General features: G+C 33.7%; 1 protein-coding gene across 4 annotated transcripts in view; it reads right to left on the bottom strand.

Annotated features, from left to right (window-relative positions):
• The window catches only part of MTMR2 (myotubularin related protein 2), an 81,646-nt gene extending 64,670 nt beyond the window's left edge, over positions 1 to 16,976 (bottom strand). Inside the window, exons 1-3 of one of the 4 annotated variants that reach the window (XM_081281761.1) lie at positions 16,666 to 16,976; positions 8,303 to 8,373; positions 4,821 to 4,917 (exon numbers count right to left, since the gene is read on the bottom strand). Coding sequence is in view for 2 of the 4 variants with exons in the window: in XM_081281759.1 (XP_081137885.1) it covers positions 16,666 to 16,745 (80 nt within the window). In the remaining 2 variants the exon portion in view is untranslated. The remainder of the gene's footprint in view (positions 1 to 4,820; positions 4,918 to 8,302; positions 8,374 to 16,665) is intronic. The other 3 variants (XM_081281760.1, XM_081281759.1, XM_081281758.1) reach the window with 3 other exon arrangements.
• Between the last annotated feature and the right edge of the window lie 5,222 nt (positions 16,977 to 22,198).

Here is a 22,198-nt window from a genome sequence, read left to right as displayed (position 1 = left end):
AGTGCTTACCATATGCTAGGAACTATTCACATACTTATAAAGATGAAATAAATAAATGCAAAGAGTTTAGCACATCATCTGACAAACAGTAACAAAGTTATGTAAACTATTATTTTTACCTAATGAAGGCTTGAATAGGACACCTCTTTGCCATCAAAGAATCCTGGTTTAGCAGAATGAAGCTAGACATGAATTGAAAAATCAAAATGAATAAAACTCTAACAACATTATCTTTAAAGGAGTTAGCCCTAGTCATTGTCTCTGCCAGAGGAAAATTAAGACAATTTACTCAACTGAAAATAATCTCTGGAAAAGAAAATTTCACATTTCCCATTTAGTAAACAGTTATTAATTATTAATTCAGCACAGGAAATTTTAATTAATTTATTATTAATTATTAATTCAATTATTAATTAAGCATAGGAAATTTTAGCAAATGCCAACACAAACTATTTTTCCATTCCAATAAGGACATGTAAATTTAAGTATTAGATGAGAATGAAAAACTGGGTGTCATAAATCATGGAAAGTCATTTAGCCTCTCAGAACCTCAGTTTCATACCCAAAGTAGGAATGAAAACACCTGTTCTACTTATTTCACTATGTACTTATATGTTCTTATAAAGACCAAGTAGAAATTAACTGAAAACTCCATTTAAACAATCCTGTTCATATATATATATCTATATATACATATATATATAGATATATATATATATATGTATGTGGATATGCATGTGGAGATATATATGTGTGTATATACATATAAAATAAGTAGTGTACGTGTGTGTATACATATATGTACACACACATATATAAAAACACATACACACACACATACACACACACACACACACACACACACACAAAACTATTGAAAAAGAACTGGAAAATGAGCAGAAAGCAACCTGCAACTGACAATGGTGTCAAATATGAAAAATGAAGTTACTGTTAAAATGCTTAAGACTTTAAAGTTAAAGAAAAAATACTTATGTATGGGGCTGAGAAACAAAAACCATCTTCTCAGGAAGACTTCTAGGTTAATGCTATTTCTCTTGAATATATGCTGCTTATAAGGACATACATCTTTTTTTTTTCTTTTTTTTTAAGGACATACATCTTTAATTCACAGCTATCTCTCTAACTGGTTTCTGAAGTTTTTTGAGCCAGTTTGTTTCCTGGTTAAGTTTTAAAATGCATAAACTCAATAAATGCACAACTCAAGAAAACTTCTAAATAAAAATCAGAATTCTTTTAGAGATAGGTTAAACAAGATATATATTTCACTATGGCAATAAAATGGTAGGTCAGAGCTATCCTAATTAAAAGAAAGAGTTAACTGACTTATAATATTAAATAAATTTTTGAGAAGTCAAAACTATCATAACAAAGACTACAAGATTTGAGCAAAAGTTAACAAACGTCAAAAAAGAATCACTGTCACTTTTGACAAAAGCCTAATTAGACAAAATTTGAGAACACATTTAAGCTCATGGCCCAAATATACTTTTTTTTAGGTGATTTTTCATCTCAGAAGGATTTCACAAAGATTTCAAGTAGTCAACATTTTAAAAGTGTCAATGCTCCTCTTGAAATTTTAATCAATCCTTCCCAGTATCTGTTGTAATCACTGCCTTTCTGTCCCGAGCACGCTACCGCTTGAGCCACATCCCAAGCCCAAGGGGTCTCCTTTTAAAAAGAAACCCATTAATTAAATTTAAATAAAGCAAAGCACTTGATCCTAAAAGTTCTTTTCATTTAGATCTAGACTGTAGACTCACCTACAGTCTAGATGGGTCCTAAAATGGGTCCTAAAAGTTCTTTTTGTTAGTTCTGAACTGTAAAATGTCTTCATGAGCACTGAGAAAATTGAATATGCAAACTTTTAAAGTCAAAATAAAACTTTTAGTAAACTGATAAATTTAGCATAACACAAAACACAAATTATTAGGGGGATTCTTTACAATACACTCACCCACACATGTAAATAAGTATCTGATGTAACTTTAAACATACAAGCAGAAGAATAACTCAAGCTTCAATCACAAAACCAAGTCCACCACCAATAATTTTCAACGAAATCAATAGCAAAGAATTAACCATCTCTGGTTCCATTGGTTTGCTTGACTATTAATGGAATTACCACTATTTCATTGTCAATCACACCATCACCTCTAGATACCTAAAAATAATGAGCAGAAAATAAATCCAAGCACTAAAATATGCAAAAAATATATTTACATTCCTTTTACTTCTCCTAATCAAATATTTCAAAATTAAATAAACACATTTCTTATAAAAATCAGAAGTATTTCTAAAAATTAGAGATGCAAATAAACATACCAGCATTAATCACTCTCAATTGAAAACCACCTAGAAAGCAGAAAACAAGTCACCTATCTTTCCATATATCCTAGTAAAAAACACCTCCAGATGACTTAGGAAAGGTTGCGTTTTTCCTATTTCCTCTGACCACAGTCGTTACTTTAAGATTTATATCACTTGCCTTATTTAAACCGTTTCACTCTTGCTGCCAATTTTTCTTCAGTATCCCATGGAAAGAAAAGATACGTTTTTAAAAATATCCTCTTTAAGTAATGTCCTTAGCACTTACACACCATGTTTTCCCAAAAACATTACAGAATGCCTTCTATATTCTGATTGTGAACAAGCTTTTCTAGGAATGCAAATTTTGCTCTCAATACTTACACAATGGACTACAGTGTCATAAGCACTGTTCAAGCTCTATTAGTCATTCTATTGAAAATTTTATTTTTCAAAATAGCAACAAAAGGCCTACAGTGTGTTTCTGCATTTGGGACACACACAAAAAGCAAACAAACTCAGAACATTTGCAGTATCTCCAAAATTTAAAAAAAAAAAATTACAAACCTATCCAAACTAATGCAGTTTTTAATTATTATAAAAATGCTATGCCAGACCCAGGGTTATTTAACTGAACCAATCTATAGGATAGAAGAGACAGCATGACTTATCTTTTCATCACTACATCTGATTGATAAAAATGAGACTACATTTTGTATTCTTCAGAGAAACAAAGAGGATCTGAGCTCTGGTATAGTCTTTGAACAATCCATGGGATTAAGGTCCATGTGACCCAGCATACAGTTAATTCTGAATCACTTTATTTCCAGGTCTGTCCATTTTACTTCCCAAACTAAAAAATCAATGCATAATATTTGATAAGGCCACCAGCAACCAGTTTGCACAACAGTTTGCAAGCATATCTTTTTTTCTCTTGATGTTTTTTCAGAGATCCTACCTGAAAACTTAAGTAAAACTGGTAAAAGCCGAATTCTAGTCAAAATGAGTGTGTCAATGACAAAGTGTAGGTTAGGACTGGGGAGCCGGAAGGATCCTGAGATCTAACAAAACTCCAACAGTTCAATGCAGCAGCTTAAAAAAGCTTCTCAAAATTTGTTCAAAAATCACTGATCCAAATTCTGAAGACAGCTTAAATCAAACTCTATATGAATTTCACAAGTAGCCTAGTAGGTCTTTATAGATAATCAATTAACTGGGGAAAATGTCACAATAAACTGAAAATTAGACTATTAGATATTAGAACTCTAAACAAACTCTGAAACAAACACTTTCATCCGAACTAAAGTACAAGGGCAAAAATACTAAAAAAGAGTAATCTATTCAAAAAAAAAAAAACATTTATTCAACAAACATTTCTACCTGGGCAATTACAGAGAACACATGGGAATTTGTGTATTAATAAATTACCCCACCATGTGAATCTGATTTCATTATTAAAATCAGCTACATATCCATTGTTTTGGCTATCTCGATAGACACTGTTTTCCTAAGACAAGCAAAAGTGATTATTACCAATAATATGTCACTCTCCTTTCAATGTGAAGAGATATCACTTTCCTATATAATCTTCAAAATGACACATGAAGTTAAGACAGATGTTTTTACATTGAATCAGCATCCTCATATCAGAGAAAACATTCAGCATTTGGTTTTGGAGAACTGGATGGTGTTGGGGGTGGGGAGCATGAAAGGATTAGATGAACTCTAGATAGGGCAAAGGGTTGGGAGGAGAAGGGAGGGGGCATTGGGGGTAGAAAAGATGGTGGAAGGAGATAGACATCATTACCCTAAGTACATGTATAAAGACACAAATGGTGTGACTATACTTTGTGTACAACCAAAGATATGAAAAATTGTGTTCTATATGTGTAATATGAATTGTAATGCATTCTGCTGTCATATATAACAAATTAGAATAAACAATAAATTTTAAAAGATTAGGTGTTTTATTTTCAGTCACATTCAGTATAAAAAGAAGAGCATTCAACATCCCTTTCTCTTGCTATCCCAGAAAACTAAATTAAAAATTAAAGTACTGACTTCATTCAGTTATTCCTATCTTCCAAGGGCATCTGTCCATAATTTTAAATACGATACTCTATTTACTAGATTAGGGGGCTGTTACAAATCAAACCATATAAAGACATTTTTTCCTGCTTGCTTTGTTCTCTATTTATATAATAAGGATAAGGAAAAAATGTAATTAGTAACATTTTACATTATCATAGCCCTTTACAAATGTCAGTGTGCTCTCACACACATTATCTTTTATATACAATACCAACTCTGGAGCTAGATTGCCAAGTACTGAATTCTGCTTCTATCACTTTGACCTTGAGAAAGTTATTTAACCATTCTAGGCCTTGGTTTACTCATTTATAAAGTTGGAATAAGGGTCATTTTTATACCCAGAAAAACTGCTATAAGGATTAAATTCATATAAGTGAAATATTTAAAATGATGCCTAAACTTACTGTATTATTTAAAATTATTGTCATCATCAATCATCATAGTTGGGTTCCACAAAAATCCTGTAAAGGTAGGACAGCAGATTATCACTTTGCCCTTTTCCTGTAAGAAAATCAAGGATCAGAGATGTCAAGTCACTCATCTAGAGTCATCCTTAAAAAGCAGAATCAGAATTTTAAAACTAAGGACAAACAAAAGATCAGTACTTTTCATTACATTGTGCTATAACACATCACACAATTTTTCCTGTTGATATAATTCTATATGCTTCTAAAGATCATAATCACTCTCTTTTAGATATTTAAACACTCAAATAATTTAGGTACCACATGCTGGTAGCCACACTGAGAAGGAGTCTTTTATCCAAGATAGTGGCATTTCTTTTAAACATTTTAAGAAAAGTTGAGTCTGACTTCAAAAGCAAAGTATGCATTGAGTAATTAGGCTGACTGGACAAGGTGAATCTGCTGACAACTTTCCAAGATTCCAAATTTCTTTTAAACAGTAAAATGTAAACCCCCGTGAAATTTTACCACTTCTGTGTTATTTACACTGGGAGTAGAAGCAACATGGCATTTAGAGTCAAAAATAAACTTCCAGTTCCACCTTTTATAACCAGAGATAGGGCTTCAGCTACTTATCTGTCAAATTAAGACCTATCTCACTGGATTATTATGAGAAATAAAATTGTGTCTGTAAAACATCTTTGGAACTAAAAACTACACCAAAATATATTAACTTTACTATTAGCTATTTTGAATACCCTGAGAACTATATTGAATACTCACTTATTCATTCAGTAACCATTTTCTCCCACAGAAAATGACTGATAGAAGTCTTCCAATATAATATTATCTTGAGTATTTTGTGTGATTATTTAAAATGACAATGTGGATTAATCACTGCTACTCTTTCACAAAGAAAGAGAAATTTAGGTATCCTGCATAGTACCTATTCTAATATCATGTGATAAAAGAAGAATCCATAAAATCTGAGCCAGGCGCAGTGGCGCACACATGTAATCCCAGTGGCTCAGGAGGCCAGGCAGGAGGATTTCGAGTTCAAATCCTGCCTTAGCAACTTAGCAAGGCACTTAGCCACTCAGCAAGACCCTGTCTCTAAATAAAATATTTAAAAAGGGCTGAGGATGTGGTTCAGTGATTAAACATATCTGTGTTCGATCCCTGGTACCAAAAATGAAAATAAAATCTGAGCATGCATTTTTCTTTCTGATTTTAAATTTTAAGTAATACTAAACATTCAATTAAGTCCCAAGGAAACACTGTGGACATACAGTAATAATTAGTAACCCATTACACAGTAAGAAAATCAAGGATCACAGATGTCAAGTCATTCATCCAGAGTCAAAACATTTTACACATATCATTATAAAAATAAAATAAATATCATTCTGTTTTGTTCACAAGAATATTTTAACGTGTATAAAACTTCAACTCTTGGGAAAGTCCCTTAACATTTGTGCCCCATACAAAAGAAAGAAAAAAGAGAATTACACTAATAAAGTCCCTTTTTAGAGCTATTATAGTTAAAATTGTACTTTCTTTGTAAAAAGATTTAAAGAAAATAATATCTAAAATGGTAAGATATAATAAGCTTATCAAAAATGAATAAGTGTTAAAAATAACATTTTTAGGGTTGAAGGTATAGCTCAATGATAGACCAATTGCCTAGCAAGTGCAAGGTCCTAGGTTGGACCTCTAGTACTACAAAACAAATAAATGAAATAATATTTTTAAAAATAATTTAATTAAATCATGTCCCAAAATATTCAGAAAAATTGGGTAACAGCAGTTTATAGTTAAACTTTCTAATAATTCAAGCATTAAAAATATTTCCAAAAATTATGGTAACTATATTTGTTAATATGAAGCTACAATTCAGGAACTATAAAATTACGCAATATAATATAAAATATATACACCAGTAAAATTAATTCGAACTTTTACAGTTAAAAAAATACCTTAGAAAATATTAGTCACTCAGACACACTGTGAATATCCACTATGACAATACAGTACTATAAATTAATTTCTATACAAGCAAATAAAACCACTCCTAACAGAAGCCAAAGGGGGGGGGGGAAACTTTTTAAGAGCAAACTGTACAAAACAGTACAATTTACCAAGCACCTACTATTTATAAAACACTATGAAATTTGTCCCTACTATTTCATTCAAAAATGAAATCAGATTTTCCTTTTTTGGCAGTACAAAACTTAAAAGGTAGGAATAATATCCTGGATATAAAAACAAAGGCTCTTCTCCACCAAGACTATCACTCAATGATTTCGAAATCAGAATTAAGTCACTTATCTGACTAAACACAAAGGAACAATCCATGTTTTTCATGTATATAACTGACATGTACTTTTAGTTATTTTTTCAGTTACAGTGGTGAGTTGGTTATGATTTCATATATGGTATTAAAGGAGAGTTTTACAGACAAGAAACACAATGACTCAGTCTGGCTCAACAAAAATTATAGCATAACTTGGTAAAGTATGGAACTGAGAATCAGGAGACCTTTATTTTATGTGGTGCTGAGGATGGAAACCAGTGCCTCAAGCATGCTAGGCAAGCACTCTGTGACTGAGCCACAATCCCAGCCCAGGAGATCATGTTTAGCACTAAATATCTCTGTGATCCTGAAAGAAAAACCATCAACTATTCCTGACCTTCTAACATATATTGTGCCATTAGGTAAATTATTTAACTTCTCCAAGTCTATCCTCCCATTTGCAAACTTAAAGAGCTGGACCAGACTCCTGAAAGCATCTGGATCAATGGTCCACTCCCAATGATTCAGAATGTCTGGTCTGGAACCTAGGAAGCTAAATGTTCACCAAGCACCACAGGTAATGGAAATATGCAGAGTCCTCGTGACTCAGCTCTTTGAAATATCTAGCATAGTGTGCAGGACACAATAGATAACTAAATAAACATTCACAGAATAGAAGAAAGGAAAGAAGGGATCAGGTAAAGAAAGAGAGGGAAAGGGAAAAAGAAAAAAGGGGTGTTAACAAACTGATAATTATTTTAGGCTAAGAAACATACAAAATAGTAGCAAAATTAAACTTAGGTAAAATATACAACACACATCAGCAGCTGGAAAGCAAAGACCTCTGTCTACACAAATACAACTTTAAATATAACATGAACCTTTGTCATTATCTTCTCAAGTAAAATTGCAAAGTACTAAGCAGGAAAAGGAAGAAAATAATACACGGAAGTAAAAAAAAAAAAAGTTCTCATGGAATATTATTAGATGACTGGAATCCAATGACTGTCTTCCACAGGAAGAAGTGGACTGAACACAGAATTTTCAAGACCAGAACTTGAAACTGGGATTGAAATCTGAAGTTACTGGTTACTCATATGCACAAAATTCATTTGGGACAATATATGGATTCCAGAAATATTGTTGACATTAACTTCTGTCCAGTTTTTGCATTTTCCCATTCACTTACATTATAATTTTTGAGATGTTTTATCTTCACTTCTGATGATCTTCAAATGTCAATGGCTCTTAACACATTAACTGTAAACAAACACAAAGGAACTTAGGGGAATTCAGATATTTAAGGAAGCCTAGAGTTAAGTATTCTAAACCACTGTGTAAAGGTTGTTGGGGGTGGGGGAAGGCTTTGGTATTATTTATCTGACTCATAATTTATCTGATCTTCAAAACATAAGACTTCTTTTAAACAAAAAATACATGACCCATTTAATCATAGGGCAAAGAAGAAAAATCATCCTATTTTCTATCTGAAGAAAAAAACATTCAAAGCTAAAAAAAAATTCTCTCCAAATATGTCTACTCCAAATTTGTTAATGTACTAGGTAACTTTATCCTTCTCTAACAGGGCAACATGTTAAGAAAATGCACATCCTCATCACTACCACCCAATAAACCTGCCCTGGGACTGCCCTCTAACTAAAAAGATCTGGCTTGGACCAAGTACACCAGATCTTAAGGCATGAGCAGTTCTGCAGTTCTTTGAAGCACTTGCAGACCCTAAAGTCCAGCAGATTTGGATTCAAATGTCAAACTATTCTCTCTAATCTTCAGTTTTCTTAAAAAAATCTATAAGATGCAAAAATTAATAGTCTTTACACAGTTATGAGGATTATATGAGAAAATGCATAAAGGATTTAGCACCATACTCAGCACATGGTAAGCACACAAACAACACATAAATGTTAAATGCTATTACTTATATTACATTGTATTTATTAATATTAATTCTATTAATCAATTACTACAACTCTCTACCATTTGGAAAGCATAGGTTATCTCAGGTGTTTCTGTTTTTAGCTTTCTGCCTTTGTTGTAATGAAATAATGTTTTCTAATATCAATAAAAGAAAACATCTGAACCATACAAAACTTTGTTTTTGACCTTTGCAGGCATCTTGGCTCAGCTCAAGAATATTATTATGAAATAATAATTACTATGAAAATTACTCTGAGGCAGTTATTTTCCCTTACTAATACACAAACTCCTGACAAAAAAGCTACTTCAACAACTGCTCACTTGCTTCTATCAGGAAAAGCAATCCTGCTAAGAAGGAAGATGGCTATAGTTGTGACTTACGCCTATTAAACCTTCAAAGCCTGATGAATAAAGGTCCTATCAATCCAGGGAGACTTATCTACTCTCCTCTACTTGCTCCAAAATGATTACACTCCTTATGTTTGAAAGTTCACAACTAAAATGTAAATATTTAGATTAAGCAATACAAGAAAACATAAAGAACAGATTTCTCCGATTTTTCAATAAAATTTTTAGGTCAAGGATATAAAACAAACACAAACTACTGGCAAAAGCTTTCATAAAATATGGCATAAGATGACTAATTTTATTTCCCATATGAAGACAACATGCTTAAAACTGAAACAATAGAAAATACCTAAGTAGAACTTGATGCAACATTCTAGTAAGACATAAATCAGGGATAAATGGTTTAGGAATTGACACAAAACTGGAGAAGGAGTAAACAGAGTATAAATCTCATTACCACCACTACTTTATCATGGAATTCCTTGATTTCTTCAAATGAAACAGCATAGTTGTTTATTCTTCATTTGATTTCTACTTGCCTGTCAGGTAATGATCTAACAATTATTAAATGTATCACTTTCACTTTATGGTCCTCAGAATTGTAAAAATATGGTCCAAATACACAAAAAAGTACAAAATTAAAGTTCAAAGTGTTCTAAGATATGGGTTTTTTTTTTCCAGGTGACCACAATATGCCATCTCTCTCTTTCAATTTATTTTCTATTTTTTGATCATTGCATTTGCAAATCTAGGAGTACTTTGTATACCATGGAGAAGTAGTTGATTATCTTCAATACCCATCCTCTCTTATTCCTTAGTGACAGAACCTCCATTTTTAGCTCAGCACAAGGCCTTTAAGAAAAGACTGCATATACAACCCTCCCCCTAACCTGGTTAACCATGGTCATGGGAACAGGTAATGACTAATAGGATGTAAGCTCAACAACTACATATGACTGCCAAGAGTCTTTTAAAGAGAGGAATTATGTCCTGCTTCTTCCTTTTCTTCTGAAGTTGTAGTGGCTAGAGCTCCAATAGCAATTTTGGTTTATGAGATAAATATGGATATAAGATACATAAAGGATCTGGGTCCTTGATCCTCAGTACTACCATATCAGATCTGTATTAACTATCTCCAGGCTTTCAAGTGGCTAAAAAATTATATCTAGTTTTAAATCACTGCTAGCCTGAATTTTCTATTATATTCTCCCAAATCTAAAACCTTACTGTAGGGCTGGGGATGTAGCTCAGAGATGGAGCACTTGCCAAGCAAGCATGATGCTCTGGGTTCAATCCCCAGCACTGCAAATAAATAAATAATAAAATACAACCTTAAGAAAATGAATCAAGAATTTGCCAAATATTAGTATTTAGATTTTTTGAAGTTTATATATTAAAACATATTTTGGAGTTTATTTAATTATGTTTAAAACACAGTAGATGCCCTTAATTAATATAAATTATAAAGTATTTAAGAAGCCTAAGAGTCTTTAAAGAATGAAAATGAAAGAAAGAAAAGAAAATGCTTCAGTAGTTAATACTGTGAGTCCTAGAGATAAGCACAATTAGTTGTGTGTAATAAAGTCACAGGAAAGGGAACTGAAGTTATTATTTTCATTAGGAGGGCATCTGCCATAGTCCTTTTTATTTTAATAGCCTTGTACCAACCTTTTTATAGCTTTCCATTTATAACCTGATTTCCTGTGCAAGGCAGGCTTGTAAAATCATTTCCTATCCTCAAATATCACCACTTGAAGAGTTTTTAATACTCTACTTATTTAACTAAATCATAAGACACAAAGATAGCAAGTGCTTTACATATTCAAAACCATTTGCCTTAAAAGGGAAAATATTCCACACTAAAATCTGGAGAATTTCCATTACTCAAATCCTTACTCACATGCAGTCTTTGGCTCCAGTGATTTTGAATACAATAGTATTAACTTGGCAACTTTGTAAAATAAACTTACTGCTTTCTGGACATCTATATCCAGGTTATTTCCTTCTCTTGGACACAATCCAGATTTCACTCAAGTCATTGATAACTTCCTGGAATTTCTTCTTTATAACACTTTTTAAAATTCTTGTTACCAATAATATATCACAATAAGTATCTTTTAAACAGAATTAAAAGCCTACAACTTGTACTTTTGATTTGTTACTCATGACTGAGAAAAAGTCAGAGATTTTCCTTTAAAAATTAGATATAGTAAATCAACAAGAGACGACTTTTACCTTTCACTCCTTCAGTTAACATGTTTATAAATATGCTCTCAAATAATGGGCTCATCACACTTCTGGCTAATATAAACCCTAATTTAGTCTGTTTCAACTAATGTAGATGAAGCTCTGAGGCACTAATCAGCAAAAGATCCAAGGCAGTGAGTGGCTCTCAAACTTCCGCAAGCATTAGGATCACCTGGAGGGCACATTAAAACATAAACAGGTGGTTCCCACCCTCAGGGTTTTAGATTCAGTTAGATCTGAGATATTTTGCTCAGTGGTAAAGCACCCCTACCTTCAATCCCCAGGACTAAAAAAAAATGCATTTTTAATAAACTTCCAAGAGATGCTGATACTACTAAACAGGAACTATACTATGGGAACTACTAATTTACATTAAAGAAAACCACTAATGATGGCATAAGAAGCAAAGAAGAAAAAGTGTACAGGATCCAATCTCAGCTTCGATATGAAACTGCATATACTTTTAAGTGACAATTAATCTTGTTAAAAGTTCTTTCTTTGAAAATTTAAATGATAATTACTGATTAATTCACAATAATACTGGGTCTTATCTAAGAGAACTTTAATGTTCTTTTAGAGTCCTGGAAAAATAAAATCAAAACTAAGTAATTTTTAGATTACCAACATGTTCAATAGCTGATGCAAATTTCTAATAACAATATCAAGTTTGTAGGTTCAACCTGGTAGCTTCACTTTGCCCTACATCTATAGTTTGCAACACTAATTCTGGCCAGGTGCCTCAAAAGAAATTCCAAGAGTCACAATGTGAGCAAAAATGTGATTGTACAAAAATCCATCACCACTACTGAATTAATATTTCAAAATCATACTTCCTACCAACATATCACCTTTAAGAGACCTTGAAGCTGAAATTAAAGAGAACACCTTGCAATAAAATGTTTTAGAAATCTCGGAAACTCTTCTACCTCTTCAGGCTATAAATATAATAAAAATTCATGAAAACAGAAATCCAGGATTTGCTATTTTAAAACGATGGTAATCTTAAGGAATAGCAATTTAAAAATGCAATTAGTTGGGGTCTACTTTGAGTATGTGTACTCGCCCTTTGTTTTTTTTTAATGTGAATTAAATGTAAATATGGACTGCTCAAAAATACTAATGAACTTATCATCTAAAAATCATGTGATTAAAAAAAAGACTGGGACAAAACAGTAGTGGCCAGAATAGAATAATGAAACCATAAAGTTATATGATGGATAAAAGAAAAAACAATTTAATAAAATGAATGACAAGAGAAAAGGGAGCCAAAGTAATCAAGAGTAGCAAAGGGTAAAACAGATAAGTGAAAGGGACGATAATAATATTAATATAGATAAGATTGGGAACTGAAAAGATAATGCACTCAGTAAAATCCACATAAAATTAACTTCAGCTTGAACCTAAAATAGTAATTGGTCAGACCAAAAGAAGAAAACCTTTTCAATCCCTTGAATGGGAACTATAAATAGGATTAGTGGTGAGAATTCAGTTAACATTCTTTTATTTAGATGTTCACAGAGCACATGTTTGGCACTTGATATCTTACTATTTGATTACACATAATAGAAAGTAAAATAATGAAAGAAACCTACTCAAGCACGGACTGAAAAATGGAAATAATACTGTACAAACTGAAAAATGAAAAATTAGACTACGAGGGCAAAATGTATAGTTCTGAGTGTCAGGCCTATCCTAGCATCCAACTTACAATATTGTTTTATTTATATTGCATACAGTTCCATTTACATCAAGAACCAACAAGACCAATAAGAATAAAATTAGGGACTACAGCAAGATTATCAGTATGCTAAGTGAATTTTTTCACAACTCTGAGAGGCTGGACACATGCAAAGACTAGTCAACAGTAGAATACACAAGAGTTGATAAACAGTTTGCAGAAGTCGAGCAATACCAAGCAACACTCAACAAAGAATACTACTTTTTTTAAGGATGCTAGATGACAAAACCACAATTGGTTAGAGATCAGCTATCTGAATTATCATATAAAGAGTAAAACTACTCTTTTATGATCAAAGGCATCAATTCCATGGTCTAGAAAAGTTAAAGGCAACAGCAACTCTGAAACAATTACAAATGTATATGAAGACTCAACCTATTGAGTTTAATACACTGTACAATGGCCAAAAACTTCAACAATGTGTGTCATTTTTAAAAACCAATGGGCCACCAAATAGGTTGCTGTACTATTTTTCAGATTTATGTCCATCCTTCTTCCCGGAAGGACTCAACACATCTATCAATAAACATCTAAACATAAGATAATATTTCAATTCAGTTCATCTCATGATAGAAGTATCTAAAGAAACTAGAGCTAAATATATTACCAGCTTCAATTATATATTTGATCTAAGTATCTTGCTAAGCTGAAGAGAAAGTCACATAGTTTCTATTTTCTAACAACCTGATAGCACTCTTTTTTTTTGCATAAATAATTTTTCCACATAGCTAAATTCAGCAGAAATTTGTCAACTCTATTGTGTAAAAGACATTCTGTGACACATTTAACAGTCTTAACTATTATATAACTATATTATATAGCTTTATCAATATATCAAAACAAATGCACAAGAAAATTTTCTAACTGAGCCTCCATAAAAACAAAAACCTAAAATAAACTACACTTAATGGGTGACAGTATTGCAAAAAACTGAGATAACACAGTCAAAACACTGATGTTTTGCTTTGTCACAGGTTAACAAAAAGTAGAAACATAAAACTAGATAGACATTTAACAGCTTTTAAAACTATCCTGCTTGCGTTTTAGATCATCTATGACTGTTAGCCTAAATGAAGTTTAGAATCTAAAAGTAAGCTTTCTAACAAATATATATGATGAAGCTATTATACATGTTGATTAGAAAGAGTGCCACAAATGAACATTATGATTAATGAAATTTAAAATGTGAAAAGTGTGGTTGGGTAACTTCTATATGTAGATAGTCAATAAATGTTATTTTTCTATCTTACCTAGGAAAGAAAGCTGGTTTTCTCTTCTGGAAAATATGAAATTATACTTCTGACCAGAAAGGAGACTAATTTACTATAGTCAAAATTCTATCTAGTTGTTCTTATTTTCTCGAATTCATGTATCAGTTAACGCATTTTTTATTAAGAAATAAAGATAGATATATAAACTTTAAACCTGCTGAACTTTGTTTCTTTTCAGGAAACTAATGTGTTACAGTGCAATAGTTAGAAACATTAGTTTTTAATAACAGATAATATGTATTTAGTCTAATTTCAAAATCCAAAACAGAAGTTGTTTGCAAAGGTAATGCCGTAATAATTAGTAAATATACATTCACCTAAGTAATGTCATTAAAAGCAAAAAAAAAAAAAAAAAATTTTAGAGTGTCAAGATACCTAGATTTTCTACATCAATCCTATATTTTAAAAGATTAGAAAACTGAAGACTAGAAAAATTAAATGATACAGGACAAATAGCTAGCAGACTTCAGCATGCAGCTTCCTGACTTTCAGTACTTTCTTCTAACATACTGTAAGGCCTCCTCTAACTGCTCTCTCCTGCATTAAAATACTAGCTGTGTCATCTGTTTTCATTGTATTTTATTATTCTGAACATTGTCATTTGTAACTTTCCCATAAAACTATAATTTTCCAACTTTTTTAATGAAAGGTTTTACTGTTGAGCATGTAAATCCTCAACTTTCTAAATTTAATTTTAAAATTTTGAAACAAACGTATAATATATATAATAAGAGGAAGAGAAAAATTCTTATCTCTTGATAATTTAATGCACAAATTCAATATATCATTGAACACCTACGACATGCTGGGTCTATGTTAAGTGCTAGAGATATGAAGATGATTCATATGGTCTTTGCCTTCAAACATCCTATAACCTACTAGAAAAGAATTAAACCAACAATTAAGAGTGTAGTTGTTAAGAACTGAAAATGGAGTGGGTCTGAACTATACATGCATATAATAGAAAGAATCTAATTTGGAATGATGAGATCAGTCAAAGGTTCCTCAATGAGGTACTGAATATCCATGGGGGAAAAAATAGCAGTACCACCGTAGAGCAGTAGAATCCAAAACGAATTAAAAGAGCAATTTCAACTTATTCAAAGAAAAAAAAATGAAAATTGTGTGCTCTCACACAGCAATTTAGTATCTAATAACACTCTGTTTTAGTGGAAAAGACCTAATTTCATTGTAGCTTTATAACAAACACTATTTTTTAATAAAATTTTAAATTACCATTCTAAAAAGACTGTATCTAAAACATGTCCAGTTAATATTCACAACAGCTGTCTACAAAGATGTATACAATCTCCTCAAAAATCTAGAATAAAATACCCATATGTTACCAGAGAAATGACAACCTGTAGAACCAGCAGTCCAAGAGGGATGAAAACAAACATTCACTTTGCTTTCTTAAACCAGTAAGGATAAAGACTATTCAGATACTGACTTTCAGCCGGAAGACCGAGAACTCAAAGCACAGGGCACATTTTTATTTACATATTTAAGCAAAACTGGGGAATGAGGAGAGAAATGAAAGTGTTGGGCAAAGCGTGAAAGAGAAGCGATGAAAAAGAAAAAAAGGCGGAGCTGAATATGAACACAAAAGTAAGAACGGATGGAGGAAAAAGTGACGGATGGTTTTGGAAAGAGTGCTAAAGACAAAAAGCAAGAAACGAAGGGGTAAGAAATTGGGGGAAGGGCTGTCCAAAGAAAAAATTGAGAATCAAAGATAAGAAAAAATAATGAACTGGAGCTATGAATACCCGGGAAAAAACGAGACTGAATAAGAAAGGTGAAGGGACCCAAAAAGAAACAGCGAGTTTTCGACCTCCTTTTCCTCACCCTCTATACCCCAGAGAGAGAGGAAGAAGTAATTTCCAAGTCTCAAAGAAGAAATTCCGAAGCAACCTTCAGGAACCAGAATCCTTGAGTTGGGGCACCATCCAGCGAGTTCCCGGCCCCTCTCCATCCCCCTCGGACGCTGGGCGGGGCCCTGGAAGTCCCGGTTACCTGGACAGGGAGTCCACGCTGGGCGGCCGAGCCGCTGCGGGCTGGGAGCCCAGACTCTCGCAGCTCGAGCTCTTCTCCATGGCCCAGCAGGGGCAACGGGAGCAAAAGGCTGAAGGGACCTCCGCGACTGCCAGGCAGGGAGCGGAGGGCGGAGTGCACCAGGCAGGGGCCGCGGTCAAGCCAGCGCCGGCCCGGGAGGAAGACCGGAAGCGGCCATGTTCCCCCAGACTGCACCGCGCCCGGGGTCTGAGGCCAAGGGAGGACCCCGCGGCGCCCCTCGGACGTCGAGCCTTAAGCTCGGCGCTCCCAGCGTACCTCTGCCCCGCCCCACGCACGCCTGCGGGCTGGGGCGGAGAGGCGTGAGGCCTGGAGGGAGGAAATTCTGGAGATGAGGGGAAAAGGGAGGATCTCAAGGGAAGAAAGAAACCAGGAGCTGACGGCGTGGGAAGGATTGAGACAGGGATGTGATGACAAAGAAAATGAGAGGAATAGAGAGGAACGTGGGTAGGCTGTCGGATCTAGAGGCAGAAGGAACGTGGGGGGTGGGGAGCAGGGAAAGAGGAGAATGGGGGTATTTAAAGAATGGGGGACCAGAGATGACAAAGTGTTCATCAGAACAAGGGGCTGAAAATATTGATTGTGGGATGAGAATGGTTTATGTAAAGGCAGCTTGGAGCCATGAAGACATGGATTGAGAGTCTATCTCTGCCATTTACCAACAGCTTCCTTATCTTTAAAAACAAAAGGAAGAATAATCTCACAGAGATGTATTTATAAGTGCTTGGCAAGTACTAAGCACACAAGTATTAGCCATTAGTAGTCCTACTTAAGAAGGGTGTGTAGGATGGATTGGACATAAACTAACAAATTCAATAAATGGTAGATGTTATGAGTAGGAGCTATAGGAAGGGTGGCAGAACAGAAAGAAGGGGCTGGTAAGGAAAGGGTAGCAGAAAATATAGGTGAGGGAGTATGGAATGCTCAAAATTGTTTTCTTTCCACCTCTGGCCAGCATTGTAGAACAAGCACTGGGTCTGGGTCGACTGTGGCTTGGATTTATGGATTTGTGTGATTTGGAAGTGTCTGTAAAGGAAACGCACTTTGACATTAATCCATTGTCCACAGAAGGAAGTATGGAAGAGGGTTTGGAGGGGGAACTGATAAACACACAAAAAGAATTAAATATATATGTACTACTGAATGTCTTGGTTTTGAACACGGAACCAACTTTTAGTGATTCCTTACCCTTTCAAATTCCCCCTGCAAAGCAGGAAGTGAGTGAGGAAAGATAAAACTGTGATAAGAGAACAGGAACTGGGTGAAGGGGAAATGTTTCTGTGTGTAATTTTCTGTTACAAAGGATTCAGGAAGAACATAGAAAGGACACCATAAAGGAATTTTTCAAATTGAGACTGAATCTCAGTCACCTCATGTGTGGATAATCAGGGTCCAAAGACTGACCTTTCTACAAAAAGCAATTAAAAACTCTAGATAACAAAAAACTATCAGAGGGGTCAGGAGAGTAAAGAGAAGCAGGCAGAGTAAAAACTTGGAGTACATGACCAACAGAATGAATTTCCTTTTTTTTTTTTTTTTTTTTTTTTTGGTGGCTTTAGTTAATGGACAGCCAAAAACTGTGAAGCAGCACAGAATGGTAAAAACTCCAGTAGAAAGTGTGCTATCTTTCTAACAGTAAGGAACCCCAGTTCCTGGGGGCACACACCTGTAATCCCAGTGGATCTTCAGGTGAGTCAGGAAAACAAAGAGTTCAAAGCTAGCCTCAGCAACTTAGCTAGGCACCAAGCAACTCAGTGAAACCATGTCTCTAAATTAACAAAATACAAAAAGGGCTGGAGATGGGGTTCAGTGGTTAAGTGTCCCTGAGTTTAATCCCCAATACCAAAAAAAAAAAAGGAACCAAGAAAAGGGAGCCTAGGGAAGCTGGAAAGTGAGGCAGGAATTTCAAAAGGAGCAAACCAGAAAGGAGGACTCTAAACTGCATATGAACTTATTTCTTGATTTAAGTCCTAATTCGATTTGAACAACATAAGAACAATGCAAGCGATCCAGATACAAAACCAAAAGTAAGCTATCCCTCTTGTCCAGATGAAAGAACTGAAATGAGATTTAAGTTGTTACCTATATAAGCAAGACAGTTTGTGTTGAACCAAATTAATTTTCTACCAAAGTATCCATACTTTCCAGAGGAATATAACAAAAATTCAGAGACTCCAAAAGATAATTTTCGAAATATCTAGGGCATGATTGAAAATTACTGTAAGTGCCAATTACATAATTCAAAAGTACCAAGAAAATCACACAAATTCTCAAAAGATTATCAAAAGATGCTAAACTCAAGAGGACATGTTGGAATTATCCTACAATGGTTTAAAGCATCTAATATTAATACATGCAATGAAGTAAAGAGCAATATACTCTTCTAAATGAAAAGACACTAAATCTCAGCACAGAAATTGAATTTTTTAAAAAGAGGTATAAATAAAATTTTAGGAAATTCATTAAATAAATCCAATAAAAATATTCAGTGGCTGGACCTAATGGCAAGAATGGACTTGATAGAGAAGAATATAAGGAGCTTGGAAGACAAATCAATATAATTTATCCAATCTAAAAAACTTTTCAAAAAATGTTAACAGAATCTGAGACACATGTGGGACAATATCAAATTGTGTAATATACAGGTAATTAAGAGTTTCAAAAGAAAAGAAAGAATTAGGAAAAAGAAACTGATTTTGGCCAACAACATAAATTTACATATTTAAGATGTTAAACACATAAAATATGATAAATACAAAGAATAAAAAGAACAAAGAAAATCATGACTTAATGTATTATGATCAAACACTGAAAAATAAAGAGAAACTGAGGAGAGGGGATTTGGCACTTATGGTCCCAAAAGGAAGAACCACAATTCTAAAGAGCACAAAATACCTAGCAAGTACTGATAGTAGAAAATAGTAGAATAACTTCTTTAAAGTACTAAAAGGCTGGCAAGGGAGGATGAAAGAATTCTATATATACAGCAAAATGTTTTTCAAAAAGGTATAATAGGGATGCAGGTTATTGCTCAGTGATAGTGCTGACCTAGCATGTGTGAGGCCCTTGGTTCAATCCCTAGTACCATCCCCAAAAGAGTAAAATAAAGATGATTTTAGATCAAGAACAATTAAGATAATTTATTACCAGCAGACACACAACTACAAGAAATGAATTCTAAAGGAAATTCTTCAGGTTTAAGAGAAGTGATACTGAAGGAAACTCAGACATTCAGGATGAAGATTAGGAATGGGAAAACCTGGATAAATGTAAGCAATTATTTTTTCCTCTAAATTTCTTTAAAATACATACATCTGTTTAAAACAAAAATTATAGCATTTTCTTATGGACTTTCTAATACATGTATACATAATCTATGTTAAAATAAAGATTGTTAAGGTTGTTGGTAAATGGGCCTACATAATTGCAAAGTTGCTATATTTTATGTAAACTTGTACAATATACTCTAAAGTTGTTTTATGGTAAGGTATGTTCTTTTATTATTATTATTATTATTATTTTTAGAGATTAGAAATAAAAGTCCTGTGGCATTGGCAGTTTAAATATCCTATGGTAACATGAAGCGACATAAGGGACCAAAGTGCAGACTTTAACTGTACTGCCCATCTTCTTAATATTTATACTGTTCATCTTCACAAATAATTTACGCAATTCTTACAGTCTTTGGAGTTAAAATCATTGAAGATGAACAATAAAATTTCCTTTGCTAACATGTACTTCTATAAGTTTCTTGGTTAAATTCCTATAATTTCCATATTTTCACTACACCATGCTTTTGAAAACGAAGGGGATTAGCAAATTATGCTGATATACTTAAGTAAATCATGCTGCAATCCGTATTTTTCCAAAATGTATTAGTTTTATAAATGTATTTTAACAATATAAATACACCTACAAAATTTTTGTAGGAAATCTCTCTGTAAACATTCTTGCTCGTTATTAAATATTGCTTGCAAAAATCAGAGATTGTTGCATATTGATCCCCTCTGTGAAGTTATGATTAGATTCTATTAAGTTCCCCACAGATACAATAATAGAAAAAGGTCAGAATTTCCAACTCCTGACAATATGATGAAATGATGTGGGCTCTGTCTTCCTCCCCAATGCAACACTTACAGCTGGAGGGAAACTGGTGCAGCTGAGAACATAACATAAATACTGTGAGAAGTCTTTTGAGAGACAGAAAATGGCTAGAGTCTAGTGAACAGTGGAGAATAGCAGCCCATATAAAAAGTGAAGAAAAAATGTAAATATTTTTCTTTTTTGCATATTACCATGATTAGATCTTTATCTTCCTGTTTCTTCTGCAAAGCAGAAAATAAATAACAGCCCCATATCAAGGAATGGAAGGGCAACCACAATGTGGTGCTATAGCCAGCTGGAGTAGGAAACTGTAATAATAGATACTGGAAAACTAGCCAGGTCTCAAGCATTTCCATCTCGTCAGCTTATCCTATAAGCTCAGAGGGCTTTATGGAAATAACCCAGAGAAACAACTCTTACACAAGGGCTATTTCCTTGATAGAAGCACAATAGACTTCCTTAAGGATCAGTGTTGCCTGATTGCTGGAAGGGTTGCAAGTGGAGAGTCCTCAAGTCCAGTTTGTAGTGGCAAAGGGAGCATGAGCTTTCCCTGAAGTCTCTAAGATAAACACAAGCTTGGATTTTTCTCCTCCAAAATACACTATCTAGGAGAATGTGAGCTCTGAGGGGAAAAAAACATAATAAATGTGAAGAAAACAATGACTATAAACATACACACAAATAGGGGACAAATAACAATTTTAAAATATCTTAAGGAAGTAGAAGGCTATTGCTACATGAAGCAGGAAAAACAAGTTATCAAGAAGGACTTTGGTATTTATCCAAAAGGACTAAAATTAGCATACTATAGTGATACAGCCACATCAATGTTTATACTAGCACAACTCAAAAGAGCCAAGTTAGAACCAGCACAGGTGCTCATCATTAGATGAATGAATTAGGAAAACGTGGTATATGTACATAGTGTAGTTTTATTTATATCCATAAATAGTAATGAAATTATGGCATTTGCCAGTAAATGAATGGAACTGGAGAACATTATACTAAATGAAATAAGCCAGACTCAAAAAATCAAGGGTTGAATGTTTTCTTTTACATGAAGAAGTCAGAGCAAAATAAGGGGAATAAAGGTAGGGTCAGATATCACAAGGATAGAGGGAAGATCAGTGGAGTATAAGGAGATTGAAGGGGAAGGAGAAGGGATAGGAGGAAATGCAGAACAAATGTAACAAAATTACATTATGTGCATGTATAAAAATACCAAAGTGAATTTCTCTTTTACACCAATTAATCACTAATTGAAAATAAAAATAAATAAATGAATAGAAGAAAAACCAGCACAATAGAGGAAAGGGAATTAGGAGGAAAGGGGAAGAAAAGAAAAAGAAGAGACACTGGGGACTGAAATGGA

The sequence above is a fragment of the Spermophilus citellus genome (genome assembly GCF_964194105.1).
Source record: "Spermophilus citellus genome assembly, chromosome: 2".
Classification (NCBI taxonomy): Eukaryota; Metazoa; Chordata; class Mammalia; order Rodentia; family Sciuridae; genus Spermophilus; species Spermophilus citellus.
This window is presented reverse-complemented; position numbering and strand designations above follow the sequence as displayed.